This window comes from Canis lupus, chromosome 21, assembly GCF_003254725.2.
Source record: "Canis lupus dingo isolate Sandy chromosome 21, ASM325472v2, whole genome shotgun sequence".
Lineage (NCBI taxonomy): Eukaryota > Metazoa > Chordata > Mammalia > Carnivora > Canidae > Canis > Canis lupus.
In genome coordinates this window covers 25,274,963-25,291,900 of record NC_064263.1, presented here as the reverse complement: position 1 = coordinate 25,291,900, position 16,938 = coordinate 25,274,963, and the positions used below count along the sequence as shown (strand labels likewise).

Genomic DNA, 16,938 nt, shown 5'->3' with positions numbered 1-16,938 from the left:
GACGGGCACTGGGGGTTATTCTGTATGTTAGTAAATTGAACACCAATAAAAAATAAATTTAAAAAAAAAAAAAGGGCTTGGTCAAGTTTTAAGTCAGACTGATCAGTTTGAATTTTGACTGCTACTTCCTAGCTATGTGTCCTTAACTGTGTAATTGGTTACTGCACACCTCTCAAAAGTCATCTCACATGGGTCCTGTGGCCCTGGGCCCGGCTCTCACCCTCTCTGGGCCTCAGTCACTGCGGAAATTGGGATAGCTATCCTCGAGGCTCCCTTGGCTCCATCATGCTCTAGTCCTATAGTGATCAAGACTAGACAGTGCTTTCTAAATGGTAACAAAATTAACATAAAGGTGAAGGCTGGTCTTTTCTCTCTGAGGCAGCTGGATAAACCTTCTCTAACCCAGAACTGATCATAAATGACTGAATCAAGGCCATAGGCATCATCCAGATATTCCATCTGAATGACAATTTTTCAGGCATATCTGGAGATAGTTCATCTATATTTTTACCAACCACCCCCTGCCCCCAGACCCTTGGCCCTACATTGTGCCCTAGGAGGCTGGGAACTTTGGTCTGCAACACCAGGCCCCTTTGCCCACTGGGCTCCACTTGGGTTTGGATAATGAGAAACAGCAGGATACCAGAGGATGAAAGATGAGGGAAGCTGGGACTATTTCTCCCTCTGCTCCCTCTGCCTTCCTCACTCCCTCCTTGATCCCATTCCTGCCAGGCAGCTCTACTTCCCAGTGGGCTCCAGTGACATGATTCCTGTCCCTCCCTCAGCCCTAGTCTCTGGGTGGGTGCCTCACCATCCTTCTGTTTGTTCCCTTCATCTGCCTACATCCCAATCAGCACAGCAGATCCTTTGGTAAGTCTCTTCACTTGAACCTGAGAGGCAGATTGCTTCCTGCTGTCCTCCTGACTAATAGAGGACCCTCCACCTGGATCTGCCTACTTGGCTCAATTAGTTCAACACGTCCCCCAGAACAAAGAACCAACCAGCCAAGCCCATGAACAGCCTTCCTGTGTGCCTGCTTGAGGGAAGGGATGTGCAGCGTGGCTTCTTTGGGGACCCCAGAGTCTGATTTTGACTTCTTGTTGCTCCTAAAGAACTTCTGTGGGCAGAGTCTGATGAGCCAGAGGCACCTGCAGCAAAGTAACGTTGACTGGCTTGGTGAACCAAGATCACAGGACAAAACATGCTTCAAGACCAAGCATGAGTGCACCCCCACTTAGGCAGGGTGGGTGACAGGGCTGTGGGGAGCCAGGAGCCTGCAGTGCTCAGGGCAGGCTCCCAGGAGGACTGGGCAGGAACTGCAGGGTTCTGGGAAGGCCGGAAGAAAAGGGAGGAAAAGTTGAGCTCGGGAGACAGTTGAACAAGGCTTGGCAGGGAGAAGTGGCAAGAGTGAGGGGTAGGGCTAGGTGGGGCACACAGTGGTCGGTGGCAGACTGCCCCTTGGCCTCCCTCAGGACATAGCCATTCACCCTGCCCTAGCCTGAATCAGGGCTCCCACTTTCCCTCACTAGGTATCCCACATTCCTCTGGGTTGGGGTGACACACAGCCTGTCACCCCAACCATTTCACTTCTGTTGCTAACCACATCTACCCAGACCACAGCCATAGTAGGGCCCAGGTTTCGTTTCTCATTTCCTCCATACCGCTATAGGCTCCTAAAAGGTTTCCATTTCTCAACAGGAGTTGGACCTGACACTGACGTAGGTACCCACTATCGTCTGTCACTGCCTTCTTACCATCATTCCTGCCTCTCCCCCTACCAGGCTCCTCTGCCCTCCCAGAGAAGAGCAAACCTTCACATAGGCCATTTTGACCATGCATTCCTCTACTTCCATGGCTCCCCCTGCCCTACAAATTAAGCCCCACATTCCTTACATGATGCTCTAGGCCCCCCACCGCATGACTCCTGTCATCCTATCTGATGTCATCAGGTTCCCCATTTTAGACATGCTCATTCCCAATGCAACATATACATGCATTTTTCCAGAACTCATCAAATTCTTTCAGCAACTTCACACTTCTGAATATGCTGTTCCCTCTGCTTTCAGCCTTTTCCCCTTTCCCCTGCCTGATAAACTCAAGTTTACTCTCCAAACCCCCACTCAAAAACCCTGTTTCCTCCTGCCATCGGGCCCAAATTAATTCTCCCGTTCTAGAAGGCCTGGTTCAGATCTTGATGACAGCACTAAGCTCTGGCTAACTAGATTTCTATTTAGTTATGTCTTTCTGAACTTCCCTTCCTTTGAAGTCTGGCCCAGCAGGACTGCTTTTTTGCTATGTGACCTTGGGCAAGTCACTTAAACTTCTCTGGAGCTCTCCCTGAGTACCCAGGCTGGGTTAAGTGCCCTCTGCTGAGTTTTCCAGCACCTGTGTGTACATTCATAATCATGATTTATCCAATGATTTTATAACCATCCCCCACCAGACTACGAGTCCCTTGCTGAAAGGAAACAGGCCAGATTTCCTTCTAACCAAACTGTCTCTGTATTCCCAATGCCCACCCTTCCAGAAATACCTATGGCACAGGCAAATATAATCCCAATTCCATTTTTGCAAGTAGGGAAACTGGGCCCAAAGAGGCACAGAGATTTGCCCAAGGATGCAAACCAGCTTCAGGGCTTTTTGCCTCTGCCCTCCCCCCAAGTCCTTGGGTTAGCCTACTCTCCAGGGACCTCCCCTAGCCTGTGGCCAACCTCTGGACCAGAGAGCAGGCCTGCACTAGGCCTCACCTGTTGCTGTCCCATGGGCTTTCAAGGTAGAAGCTGCCAGATGCTCAGTTTCACTTCTCTCTTAGCTGCAGAGCACTGAGAGCAACTGTCAGACCTCAGGCACTTCCGCTGTACTCAAACCCAGCTTCCTTTTCACTCCTTCCGTAGGCAGCAAGCACACCAAGGGCCACTGCCTCTGTGCGAGCTCCTGGGGAACTCTGTGTCTCCTTAGGGGTGCAGTCCAGACAGCTTTGTGGTGGACTTCCTCCTAAGGACAGTCTCTACCCTTGGGAGTTTGTGGCAGAAAAGCCTCATTACTCAAAACTCCAGAAGATAGGAGCCTGGACCTTGCTGAACCCTCCTGTGACCTATATAGTTGAGGATTGAAAGGCCTCACGTGAAGAAACTTCTGCTGAATCATAAATTCTCAGAACCTTTGATGGAAACTGTTCTTTTTTTTGCACATAGGGAGATTGAGGCCCAAAAAGGGATTTTCCCAGAGCAGACATCCAGTGATATAGCCAGGAGCATTTATTTGACCCTGAACTAAGTGATCCCAATCTGTGTTGCCCTTAAGTGCTTTTGCGGGTGTAATACTACTTTGTTTTTCTCTCTCCCTTCTACTTGACCCATCAGGTACTTCTCTCCCAGGGCCTGTCTGCAACTTCTCACCCCCAACAAGGCTGCCAACTAATCGTAAAGCTGCCTACAACGAGATCACCAAAGTGTAATAGTAATGTGTAAAATATGAATAAATTAGCTCAGACCAAGTGCCTGAGGAACATCTTTGGGATACCCAGGGGCCTTTTATACTTAAAGTCTGGTTTCTGTGGCCTTTCCTCAACAGAGAGAAAAGTCCAGGAAGAAAGACAGGGCTTGGGAATATATTTTCACTGCTCTTTATCAATCTTTCTTCTCAGCTCACGCTTAATCCACATGTCCTTGGAGGATGTTTTCAGATGGAAGACAATAGCCTGCCCCTCTGCCTCTCATTTTGGTAATGTATATCATCCCAAAGACTAGGAGGGGCATAAATGATCAAGCACTTGAACCTGGAATCCAATTCAGAAATCATTTCTTCATCTATTTTTTCCCTCTGCAACCTTTATTGGGTTCATGCCAGATCCAGTGCTTGATGAATGAAGATCCAACAGGATTTGTCTTCAGGGAACTCACCATCAGAGGCTGGACACGGACATGTAAAGAAATCCTACAGTGGATGTGTCATGTGCCCAGGCGAGACAGTGACCAGATTTCTCCAGGAAGGAGATTTCCTAGGATCTTGAAGGATGAATTCATCAGGGAAGGAAGGGAAGGGTTCCAAGGACCTCCAAGGAGCTCTCTGTATTCCTACCACCAGAGCCTATCCTCAAGCAGGCCCTTCTACACATGATGACATGAGCACTGTTATACTACTATATGTTGGCAAATTGAGTTGAAATATTTTAAAAAATAATAAAATTTTAATTTTAATTAAAAAAAAAAAAGCAGACCCCCACCTAGATCAGACTCTCTGGCTTCTGCACAACCCTTTGCTTTTCCCCAGGCATTAAATTTACTCACTTTGTTGCTCAACCAACTTACCATGCACTTTATCTGTGAAGATGCTATACTGGGCTCTGGTACTCCTGGCCTCGAGTTGCTGCCAGCATAGAGAGACAATGACTACACAATGTGGACAGGGGGTCTTGGGGGTAGGGCTGATCCAGAGAGCTGGCAAAGTCACCTGAGCTATTCAGGGAGGTCAGGGAAGACTTTCTGAGGAAGGAGATTTATGACCTAAAATCTGAGAAATGGAATCTCCTTTGACCCTACTAACGTTTCTCTGAGGTAGGTCTTATTCTCTCCATTGCAAAGGTGATGAAATTGAGGCCCTGAAAATTTCAATGCCTTACCCAAGATCATATGGTTAGTAAGGAATGGGGGGCATTGTGGGGTGTGTTCACCCCCAGGCACCTGGCAGTAGAGTCAGAGGGTGGCTCCACTGGAAAGGCTGGACCTAGGGAAATAGGACCAGAGATGGGATATTCAGAGGCATGGAGGGAGGAGCAGAAGCTGAAATCCCAGAGCTGGGTGGACATGCCATCTTCCCTACACACAATGGAGCAGAGGAAGGAATAGGAATTCTCAACAGTCCATCAGGTCATGGCTTCAGAAGGTCTGGCTCAGTCCTTCGACACCATCTCATTCAGCCTCCATGAAACTGAGGATCCAATTAGAGCAATTGATGAGGACATACAGTATCACAGTGGCTGGCCCCTGGATGAGTACCCCAGCTCTGTCGCCCACCCCACCCCAACCCCCACCCCAGTCACCATGCACAGCCCCGGCTGCCACTACTTCATTAATCCAATCTACATCTACTTCTGTGTGCTCTGGATTAGACACTCTTACAGGGACCATAAGGACCACAGGGATCCTCTCCACCACTGCTGTCAGGGGCTTCTGGGAGTTTAACTGGAATGGGGAAGACAGATCCAGTTTATAGACTGCAGGCAGCATTGGAGAAGTGCAGTGGCAGCAGGCATAAATAGAGTCTGGGGAGTGAGGTGGAGAGAACATTAGTGTCCACGTGTCCTGGGCAAGTCCATGGACCTCAGTTCTCCCATCTGTTCCAATAAGGGACTGTAGTCAACAATGTCTGAGATCTCTGGGTTCAGGCCGTCAGGCCTCTACCCGCGCCTGCCTCACAGGGGTTGGGAGGCAGTGGGTGGTGGGAGCAGAGGAAGTGGCTTGAGCTGCTTGACCCATTACCAGCACAGAAATCACAGACTCAGCTCTCAGACATCTGGGAGGCGTTGGGCAGCCGGAGTATTTTTAGAAGGCCAGAGGCAGACATGCCCGGAATCCTGGGCGTTGCTGAGCCAAAGAAGCTGGGAGGCCAACAGAGGATGAACCAGAAAAGGTGGCCCCAGTGCTGGTTCTTACTTCATCAAGGTCTGATGGCCCTCCCTGTCCCTGGAGGCCAGTGCCCAGGCCTATTGTGTTTGAGCTTTGGTGTCCCTGACTTGCCATTGATCACTGATCTGCTTCCTTCTGGGTAGTGAGGTGCAAAGCTGTTACAGGGCCTCAGGGGAAGGATGTTTGTCTGCAGCACTCAGTACTTTAATTCCTTCAGCTAGTCCTTTGAGTGCTTTCTCTGGTACAAGTGAGCTGCTGGACCCTAAGGATATAGAAAGAAAGCAAGCAATCCCTGAGGCTCTGGGCTCTGGTTCCTTGGAGGGGTAGGGGTGCAGACGGACAGGAGCACAGACAGTAATAACATCCTGAGATCACTTTGGCAGAGGAAGACAAATGGGCCTGGGGGAGCTTGGAGGAGGACTGTTGGTCTCCCAGCACTGCCAGGAGGACCAGATGATTCTCTGTGGACAAAAAGCTAGGAGGAAAGCTCTGGGTTATAACTAAAGGGTGATTACCAGTTTTTTCTAGAGCCATACCTTTTCCTCTTGCATTATCTCTTAAAGATGATGTCTCAGATTTGGAGTAAAGGGTACTTACTTTACTCCTTTTCAGCTCTGGACCTAACACTACCAGAAAACCTGTGCAGTTTACAGTGGCAGCTCTAACAAATGGATGCCTCTGCCCCTCGGCCAACCCCTTCCCCATCGGTTCCTCCTGGCAAATCCACTCCATTGTATTATAGATGAAGACCCAAAGAAAGGGGCATATCCAACTCAAGATCCCTCAGGAAGGACTCAGACCTCTGTCTGGAACCTGCAGATTTCCACGTAGTCAAAACCACAGGAAAGACACTCCCAAGTCCCGTCACAGGGCAAGGACCAAGGTGTGGGGTAAGCAGAGGGCAGGAGTCCAGCCCCACAAGGCGCCCCATCACAACTGACTCTGCAGCTTAGACCTGGCCTGTTCCCACCCCCTCCTCAGGATTGTCTGTCCTTCTAGCCCAGCATTTCTCAAACCAGGCTCCTTGATTTCTTGAGGGTTTCTAGCTTTAGTCATGCATGTCTACAAATATTCTACCTGAGTTTTTAAATGTAGGACCTTCACTTCAATGATAATCTAAACAAATTAATATGAGAATATCCTGGCTTAGTTGGATTTCAGAGCATCTAATAAAAGAAGCAGCTCTATAAGTCTCAGTGCCCATGTCTGGGTTTATCAGCAAATTAGTGCCAAAGAATCTCCTAAAGTGATCATATTTAATTTCAGTGCAGTGTCTCAAGTTAACCTATCAAGTCAGAGACTCACTGCTCTACTAAAATGTTTATTGGGGGTGCCTTGGTGGTTCAGTCAGTTAAGCATCTGCCTTTGGCTCAGGTCATGGTCTCAGGGTCCTGGGATAAAGCCCCAAGTCAGGCTCCCTGCACAATGGGGAGTCTGCTTCTCCCTCTCACTCTGCCTCTCTCCCTCGTTCATGCTCTCTCTTTCTCTGTCTCTCTCTGTCTCAAATGAATAAACAAAATCTTAAATAAATAAATAAAGCACGTATTTCTTTCCTGCAAGATCCTGGGCAGAGAAAGAAAGGGTCAGAAGGCCTGGGTTCTAATTTTGTCTCTGTTCCCAGCTCACTAATAGCCTTGGACAACTCCTTACCCGACGTGGATCTAGATTTCTTCATTTGTAAAATAGTTAGTTTGGGTTAGACAATCCCCATGACCTCATCTGACTCTCAGGAAACAGGATTCCAAATTGTGATAAGCTACCATCTTATCCCCACCCATCCCCCCAGCCCTGACTCCCCACCCACCACATACCATACCCATTGGAGTGCTGCACTGGGCTGCTGAGAAGAGACACAAGCCAAGAAGTGGAGCCTCCAGGAAGGCAGATATCAGGCAAAGATAAAGGATGACACCCAGGGGTGTTTGGAGGTCATCAGGAAGAAGGCCACCAGGCCAAAGAGAGCTCTTTGAACCAGTCAAACTTGTCAGCTAAGACACAACTCAAAAGCCTGGAGACTCCTCCCAGAGTGCTGGGATTCCACATCCTGAGCTCTTACAAGGTCAGAAAGCTCAGCCCTCACCTGGGGGTTCTCTTCTGAGGCTCCCCAACAGGTCATATCATATCCCACCCCACTCATCCCTCCATCAACGGACCTGTGCCACCCTCTCCTCTACCCACTCCCTTCCCAGCTCACACTGGGGTCTTAAGACACAGGGGGCCCCAGGCAGTTCTGAAGTTACTTTCTCTGACCTGACCACCTTTCTCTTTCTCCTACCCTTTGGACCTGCCTAATTTCCACAGATTGCCTTGATTTTCAAGTTAGGAACCCCCTCTGTCAGGAAACCCTCCCAGATCCTCCACCCTAGACAGGGTCAGGGCCTTCATCCCTCACCCCATGGTCTGTATCAACCTCTGTCTCTCCTGTTGATCCACTGTAAATATTTTCTGTCCATCTTCCCTCCAGACTCCCTGATGCCTGTGTTAACTCAGACATGGTGGAGATGACATTCTCTTGTAGCTAAGAGCTTTTTAATTCAACAGAACTTTTGGGAAATCAGCTCCATGCTGGGCACTGCTCTGTGAGGGGCTGTGCTCCAGGTTAAATCTGGCCCTCAGGCCTTTTTCATTAGGGTAGTTCTGGTGTAAACTTGCTGTTTGCCTCCCAGGGCTAGGAGAAGTGTTCTATTAAACCTCTCTGCCTTGATGGGAAAAGGTTTGAAGCTCTGTCCCTCGGCTGGGAATTTTAGGCCTGGTGAAGCAGCTGGAGTAGGAGGAAGTGTCTGTAGGCCCCCTGACCCTGGACTCTAGTCATGCTTGCCCTCTAGTCAGTGTTCACCAGAAACTTGGCAGACTCTTGACAGTTTTGGGACTGGATGAATGAATCTGGGCACCCTGCTGTCCTGACCCATCAATTTGTTCTGTCTTATCATCCTTTACCTAAAGGGGTCTCCTGGGGACACAGGTTAGAGAAGTGAGTGGGAGCACAATAGGGTAGGGGAGGCCAAAGGAGGGCGAATAGGTAGGGAAATGCTTGGGGATAGGTGGAGGATCTCCGCCAGATCTGGGTGGAAGTGGCAGCCTTTTCACCTGGGTGTGAGAGCATCCTAACTTTCAGTAGCTTGATCCCCATCCAGGCCTAGCTGAAGAGTCTTCAGAGCCCAGAGGTCATAGGTCATCACTTCCCAGAGAAACAAGGCCCTGTCCCAAAGTGGTCTGTTCTCAGCAACTCAGCCCAGGGGAAAGAGCACTGGGCGGTGAGTCAGGAAAAGTATATACATTTGGACAGGTTATGCCTCCTCTGTGAGACTCAGTTTTCCCATCTGCACAATAAAAAAGTAGGCTCTAACCCTTAGAAGCCCTCCAGTCAAGACAGTATATAGGCAGGACGAAGTGGAAGAAATTTTCTCTGTGCACTGGGTGCTCACTTGGTGCTCCCATTTCCTCATCCTCTCTCATCTCATAGCCACAGAGTAAGAAAAACATCTCTCTGCCCCAGTACAGCTAATGGAACTGAGGGCACAGCCTGCTTTGACCCCTTCAAAAATCACACCTTTGAGCAGGGAGGGCCTTTGAACTGAAGTAAAGCTACCAAATGTTTGCTTTGGGCAAAGAAGAGTAGCTTGGGTATATTGTGTTTTGTGGTAAAATATAGGACAAAAAAATATATATAGGACAAACAAATTTACCATTTTAACCATTTCGGGTGTACAATTTGATGGCAATAAGTACATTCATGATGTCGTGCAACCATCACAACTATGTATTTCCAGAGATTTTCCATCATCCCAAACAGGAACTCTGTACCTATCAAACTAATAACCAGCCCCTGGTACCCTGTTATTCTACTTTCCATCTCTATGAATTTGCCTGTTCTAGTACCTCGTGTCAGTGGAATCATCCTATATTTGGCTTATTTTACTGATTATAATGTCTTTAAAGTTCATCCACCTTGTAGCAGGTGTCAGAACTTCGTTCCTTTTTAAGACTGAGTACTATTCCATTGTATGGCTACATCACATTTTGTTGATCCATCCATCTGTCGGTGGACACTTTTTTTTTTTTTAATTTTTATTTATTTATGGTAGTCACACAGAGAGAGAGAGAGAGAGGCAGAGACACAGGCAGAGGGAGAAGCAGCTCCATGCACCGGGAGCCAACATGGGATTCGATCCTGGCTCTCCAGGATCGCGCCCTGGGCCAAAGGCAGGCGCCAAACCACTGCGCCACCCAGGGATCCCTGTCGGTGGACACTTAAGTTGTTTTCATCTTTTGGCTCTTATGAACATTGCTTCTATGAACATGGATATACAAATATCTTTTGAGTCTCAGCTTTCAATTCTTTTGGGTATACAAAGAAGTGAGATTGCCGGATCATAGGGCAATTCTAAGTTTAACTCTTTGAGGAACCACTATACTGTTTTTCAATAGTGGCTTCACCATTTTATGTTCCTGCCAGCAATGCTCTAAGGTTCTGATTTCTCCTGGGGACACTGGCTAGAGATACCTGTTATTTTCCTTCTTATTATTTTATAATAACAACCATCCTAATGAGTATGGTGGTATCTCACTGTGGTTGGCCTTGATATTTTTTTGTTTGTTTGTTTTTTTCTTAACAATTTTACCTTATAGAGTTCTTTTGTCAGAGAGAAGTTACTGGAGGTAATGCAGCTAGTGAGGTATATGGGCATGGAGGGTGCTCATGTGTGAGGGTACTTTCTCTTGGTCCTTCCTTCCCTGCCCTGCCCCGCCCAAAAGTCTTTAGGGTTTTATGAGGAACCTGGTGGTGCAGTGTAAAATGTCCCTGACTCATGGTCATTGAAGTCACTTCCCTTCTGGGGTACTAACTGGAGGAGGCCAAGTGTAACAGTGGCAGGAAGTGTCTCACTTTTTGTCCTTGGGGCAGGACTTTGCCAAGAAGGAGGCCCTCTCCATTTTGGCAGTCACTTGAGGTTATCAGATGTAAATAGGCCCTGGTGGAACAAAACAAGACTCTTTGTGGCCTGACAAAGGCTGCCTCTCCCAAGATCCAGTGGGATGTAGAGCCCAGGAGAAAGTTGCAGGGAACAAAGGAGCTTCCAGGGTACAAATAGAAGAAGGCCCAGCTCCTGCCCTTGAAAGTTTCAAAATTATTCAACTCTCTCCCAAGATAATCATCCCCTATAAGCATCACTGGCCAGTGACAAAGGATTGTTGGGCCCCCAAAGGGAGTTCAGTGGTGTGGGAAAGGAGTCTTACACTAGTGACAAGACTCAACTCTTCTGCTGAGGACTTAGAAGCCCCTTTGAACTTTCCCCCTGGAGAAAATTGCCTGAGCTCAGAAATATGAATGAGAGCTTTGGAATCATGCGTCCATGGCTTCTGGGGCCCTGAGCAACGAAGTGGAGCAAGGTTGGTGCTCAGCAGTAACCCTGGTTGAAATCAGCTAGCCCTGAGGGTTTTGAGCAGTCCTATGAAGCAGGAGAAAAGGCCCCCCAGAGAGGCAGATTGGACTTCCTCTTGATAAGATCTTGAGGGAGCTCAAGCAATTAATGGAGGAAAAAAAATGTGAGCGTAATTTGTGCCCTAAGTTGGGAGAGTGACCATAGCAGTTACATGTAGCTCTTAAGTTCTTAGCTTCTCTAGCTCCCAGAAGTGGGGTGGGGTGACAGGCACCAGGTAAGTGTATTATTCCTTTCTGAACTCAGACCAGCTCAAGACAACCCTGAGGAATAGGAGGGAAAGCCTCTAAGCCTCTTTCCATGCTTTGGTTCCCTGAAAGTTCTTATTAGATACCCTCCCAGCTCTTCCTCATCCTTGGGATTCCATCATGCCCCCCGCCTGGGTCTGTTTCCCAGCATAGCACTCACGTGCTCGGGTGATTTTCTGTTTATACCCTCTATCAGAATGTATCCAGCCTGTGCCCCACTCCCTCTGAATCTGACAGGGACACTGAACTCAGCTGACAGACCAAATTGATCTGAGAAGTTGATGGCAATAATAGTTGGTTAATCTAGCCAACAGAGCTTCATATACACCCCTTCCCAGATTCCATTGGTATTTTACCGGGGATCTTACTCCAAACCACAACAATCTGAATAGTAGGTTGTTAGAAGGTACCACCTCATTTCACAGTTGTGCAAAGAAGGTGTGTTCTATTGGTGGCATTCTAGGCACCTCAAAGGATGTTTGGGAGGTATTTTCTTGCCAAATAGTCATCTTCTGCTAACCCACAGAGAAGACAGTATTTTCACCTACAGGCGAGGGGCCAAAGGGGCCAAGCCCCAGCTGTGACCTTCAGTTGCACTTCTCTGGCTGAGATGCTAAATTCACACCTCCTCTGAGTCCTGAAGCAGGTTATACCAGTCACCACGAGCATGTGCTTGGGCAATCATATTTGCCTAAGATGAAATCCTGATTAGGCAGAAGGGCTCTTTAGCCTACATTATTTTCCACACGCAGCACACAAATGAAAACATTTCTTCTTAACTACACTTAGAAGAAAAAGAAAGACAAGCAGGATAAAGGGCAAGATGAGAGAACAGAGTAGGAACCAAGGGACAGAATCATACTGGCCACCAAACCTTCATTCAATGAGTCTGCTCAACCACACTTTATATTTGCTAATTCATTATTTCAACAAAGCAATCAATCTTCATTCAGTCAATCAAAGAATGAACAAGTGTTCTTTCAATCAAATATCTTTTATGTATTGGAGCAACCCATTTCATTCATTCATTTATTCGTTTAATCGCTTTCTTTAACAAATCAACCGTCATCCAACCAACAAAGTATTAAGTAGTCACTCTTCATTCACTCAACTATGTATTCCAAATATCAAAGCTCAGGACTGGAAGAGACTTCAAAGGCCATCTAATTCAGCCAACTCAATCTCATAGGAATTTTTTCCATTGCAACCTTGCCAGGTAGTCACCCAGGCCCTATTGAATATTTCTAATAACGGGGAGCTCACTATCTTAAAAGGCTGCCTGGATTGTTGTGGGATAGCTTTGGCTGGGAGAAAATATTTTTCAAGCTCCCTTGTCATAGATCTGTTTCTGTGCTGCTTTTCAGGCCACCCAGAACAACTCAGCTCCTGTGCTAAAACAGTGCATCAATAGGTACAAATGAAGATTATGTCCTCTGGGCTCCCTCCTTCCCTCCCTGACCCTTGTGGGGAATGTTCCCTCTTTGTTCCAGTCTCTCTCTTGTGGTCAGACAGGGCTCACTTAGTCCAGGGTTCTCTCCTCATTTGGGGATTGGAATTGGCTGTCACATTCCAGGTGTGATGTGACCAGCTCTGGAGTAAGGGGACAGTCACCTCCAGTCTGAACAGACTAAGCCCCGGATTGTTTCTCATGTCTGCTATTTTGCTAAAACAATCTCCCTTCACCCTGTTCCACACCCTGCCCCCACCTTCCCTACAGCTGAGCACCTAAGGACAACTGAGCTGGAGTTGCTGAAGTCCTCAGAGATGGTCTGATCTAAAACTCTGCCCAAATGCAGGCAACAGGGATTAGGCCAGTCCTTCTTTGAGGTCCTTTGAGGTCTAAGGAAAGAGTTAAGCCATTGGGAGCAAGAGATGAGGCAGGAAAACAGAAAGAAGGAGGCAGGTAGATACTTGAGTCTGTGCATGTCATGAGAAAGCAGAGGATGAGGGAATGAAAAGATCCACTGCACCAATCAGGTTGTGGGAGCAAGTGGCAGAAACAAACTGACCAATTTTTTTTTTAAAGATTTTATTTATTTATTCATGAGAGACACAGGGAGAGGCAGACATAGGCAGAGGGAGAAGCAGACTCCCTGCAAGAAGCCTAATGCAAGACACGATCCCAGGACTCTGGGATCATGACCTGAGCCAAAGGCAGATGCTCAACCACTAAGCCACCCAGGCACCCTGATAAAATGATCAATTTAAATAGAAAAATAATTTCTTAAAAGGGACTGTAAGTAATTTGCAGGAACTGGTTTCTAGTTACAGGGTGATTTAGTGGTGCAGTACATATTTGATTCTAAAGAATTAAAGCACATGGCAGGAAAAAAATGTATTTGTTTCAGAAAATTTAAAACTTCCCTTCCTCCATGCCTCCCAAGAAGATGCATCCAGGTAGCTGAAAGGTGTTGAGTTTGCTGAAAACAAAGTCTTCTTCAGGGTGATGTTGGCCTTTCCTGTACTAGATCATAGCCTTACATCCTGGGTAAGGAAGAGAAGCCCAAAGCTGACTGTGCCACAAAAGAAGAGGGAGGTAAGGGAGCTGGGTGTAGGGAAGAACCTGGAGAGAAGAGAGGCCTGGGATCACTTAAAGGGACCAAGAACTGCCATGGGCTATTTGATGTAGAACCCTTCTCTATCACTAGATCGAAATCTTCAATACAACATCCACTAACGCCTGTGAAGACTTTTTCCAGGGTAATTTAGCACTGAGGCTTGCTCCTTGGGGAAGAATGTGAGTGGAGGCTGTGAGGAAGGACAGTCACAGCTAGAGGGCATTTTGAGACCCTGTCCAGGGTTTGTGATGGTAAATTCAATTCTCTGCTGAATTTGGGTTTCAATTTTTACCCTAAATAAAGAGCCAAATGTATTACATGGTATCTAGAGTTAACAATACTGTATTGTGCACTTAAAACGTTGCCAAGAGGATAAATCTCATGTTAAATTCCACCATAAAAAACAAAAAGCTGAACATGCCCCTCCCTCCCCAAAGTACCAACGCAGGCTGATCCAGCCTGAGCAGAGATGGCCTTAAAATACTACCTCAGCACCAGAGGGAATCTGTGGTTGTGAAGTCAGCACTCTGATATGACCAAGAATGGATTTTTCAGAAATTATATTAATTGGGATCCTTTGCTTGTAAATCCTGGAAATTCATTTCTAATGTGTTAAGCAAGTCAAACAAACAAAACCCAAAAAACATAAAAGGGAAGGTGGAATTATTGGCTCACAAAAATGGGAAATCCAGGAATAATGCTAGCATTATTCTTCAGGAATAGCTAGATCCAGGCACACGAATCAGGTCATCAGGAATTTGTCTCCAACTCAGCACTTTGCCTTTCTCCGTGTTGGCTTCTCTCTCAGGATATACTCTTTATCTAGTGGCAAGATGACCCCCCAAGAGCTCCATCCTGACCATCTTCTACTGAAAAGAGATCACTTGCCATTCATTCTGAGGAAATGATCAGGACTGAGTCTCATGGGATTGATTGGGTTATTTCCCCAACCCTGGAGTTGGGAGGGTGAGGTCAGCCACACAGGAACTCCTTGAAATGAGAGTGCAAGCAGGAAAGTCTCCCAAAGGAAATGAAGGTGCTGATACCCGAAATGGGAATGACAGAACAGCAGTCAGTGAAAAATTGAGATATACACTCTATGAAGTAAGCTCAGGAGACTGATGTGAAAAACAAAACAACAAAACAAAACCCCCACAGATTTCCTTGTGTGACCCCAAGCTGGAAATTGATGTTTAATCCAGCTATGAAGGACACATGATTTATTTGGAAACTAGAGTGTCTCCAGGAAGGGGCGAGGTAGACTGGGGCAGATACCCTTGGCTGATTTAAGCCCCCATTCCCTCCCCTTTTTAGCCTTAGCTTCAGAGACAGGATTTCCTGGAGTGGGAGCTGCTGCTGTGGAGCTGGCTATCAGACAAGCTGAAACCTCTGGTCAAGGCCACATGCTACCAGAAAGAAGAGATGTTTGCAGAGAGTGTCATCTGGGGGACAAGAGAGGAGGATGCTGACTGTGAGTAGAGCTTCCCTCTGAAATGTTATGGGGTGGTGGTGGGAGACAGAGAGAGAAGTGGCAAAAATTAAGTGTCTTTAGGCTCTGCTAGTAGGAATCCAATTCCAAGCTATAGATCAATGCCTCCATCTCTGTGCAGGAATGACCAGTGCCACTTATAGGGATGTGCAGTGGAAGGGGGAAATGCCAGGATTCAGATGGCTTAGAGACAGCAGGAAGGAGACAAGTGCTCCTCACATGTGTTAAGACTGAAGAGACCTGTACCAGGAACTATTAGCCATGAGCCAGGGACAAGATGTACTTGACAGTAACTTGGCGAATCTAGCTCTGCTAGAACAGCTGCAACTGAGAGGGAGAACTTACTGAAAAAGATAGAATTCCCTGGATTTCCTAAGGGGAATATCATCCATTCTCTACCCTTTCCCTGCTCTCTGGCCCAGGAAGCTGACCTGTGTAGACTTGAATAACAGGAGTCCTGTGTTTCCAGCTTCAGGTTGGGTTTGGCCAATGGAGAGTCTCAGCTGGAGACGTGAAGAAGGAAGGAGAGTAAGGTCAAGGTATTTCTTCCCTTGTCTCCTTTCTTGTGGCAGAGGCTTGGGGTGGTTCTGCCCTCAAGGACAGGTCACTCCTCTTCTCAAAGAAGCCTACTCCACATGACTGTCATCCCACCTTCTGGTCACTGCTTCCCTTCCTCCACCCTGGCCATTCAGGCCTCGAGGTGACGACAGCACGAGGTTCTTGTACTGGAGGCTCCCCTGCACTTTGTAAATAGTCCCTCTATAAATAAAACCTCCTTCCATTTTCTGTCAAGTGGGCCATCTGTTTGTTGGTGGGACCCTGAATGATACCATCTCCGCAATTCTCCCTTTTAATGAAGTGGGGGGAGGAGGTGGGGGAGGCGAGGGGGCAGCCCTCAGAGAATAAGAAAGAGCAGCAGTTTTGGCTGAGGGACCACTGGGGAGGCTGAAGGGATATAGATACACTCACCTCCTGCTTCTGAACTCAGGCTAAAGTCCTGCGCATCCTTTATTTCCACTAGGGAGAGTCTGGGAGCAGGAGGATGGCCACTTGCTGGCATGTTACTGGTCCTTGTACTTGCTCGTCAGATTGAAAGGCAGATTAAGGAATTCCAAGGTCTCACGGATTTTTTTTTTTCTTTTTTTTTTGGTCTCACGGATTTGAAACACTCCCCGTGACCAAGAAGGCCATCTTGTGGCTGTGCTACCTCTGAGGGAGCATACTGAATGTATCAATTTTCCCCTTTCCAAGAGTTGAGGTGTTGGGAGTTGAGGCAAGCGGGGGACTTCCTTGTGCACCAGGCAGGGGAAGGAGAGTTAAAGATGTGGGGATGGGGATCCCTGGGTGGCGCAGCGGTTTGGTGCCTGCCTTTGGCCCAGGGCGCGATCCTGGAGACCCGGGATCGAATCCCACGTCGGGCTCCCGGTGCATGGAGCCTGCTTCTCCCTCTGCCTGTGTCTCTGCCTCTCCCTCTCTCTGTGTGACTATCACAAATAAATTAAAAAAAAAAAAAAAAAAAAAAACCTTAAAAAAAAAAAAAAAGATGTGGGGATGGGGCTTGTCTCTGAGGGCAGAAGT

At 47.4% G+C, this 16,938-nt stretch overlaps 1 protein-coding gene across 1 annotated transcript in view; it reads right to left on the bottom strand.

Moving 5' to 3' along the window:
• Positions 1 to 2,873, bottom strand: part of FCHSD2 (FCH and double SH3 domains 2) — a 333,702-nt gene extending 330,829 nt beyond the window's left edge. Inside the window, exon 1 of the mRNA XM_035703856.2 lies at positions 2,748 to 2,873. Coding sequence (XP_035559749.1) covers positions 2,748 to 2,762 — 15 coding nt within the window. The 5' untranslated portion in view covers positions 2,763 to 2,873. The remainder of the gene's footprint in view (positions 1 to 2,747) is intronic.
• Positions 2,874 to 16,938: the final 14,065 nt, after the last annotated feature.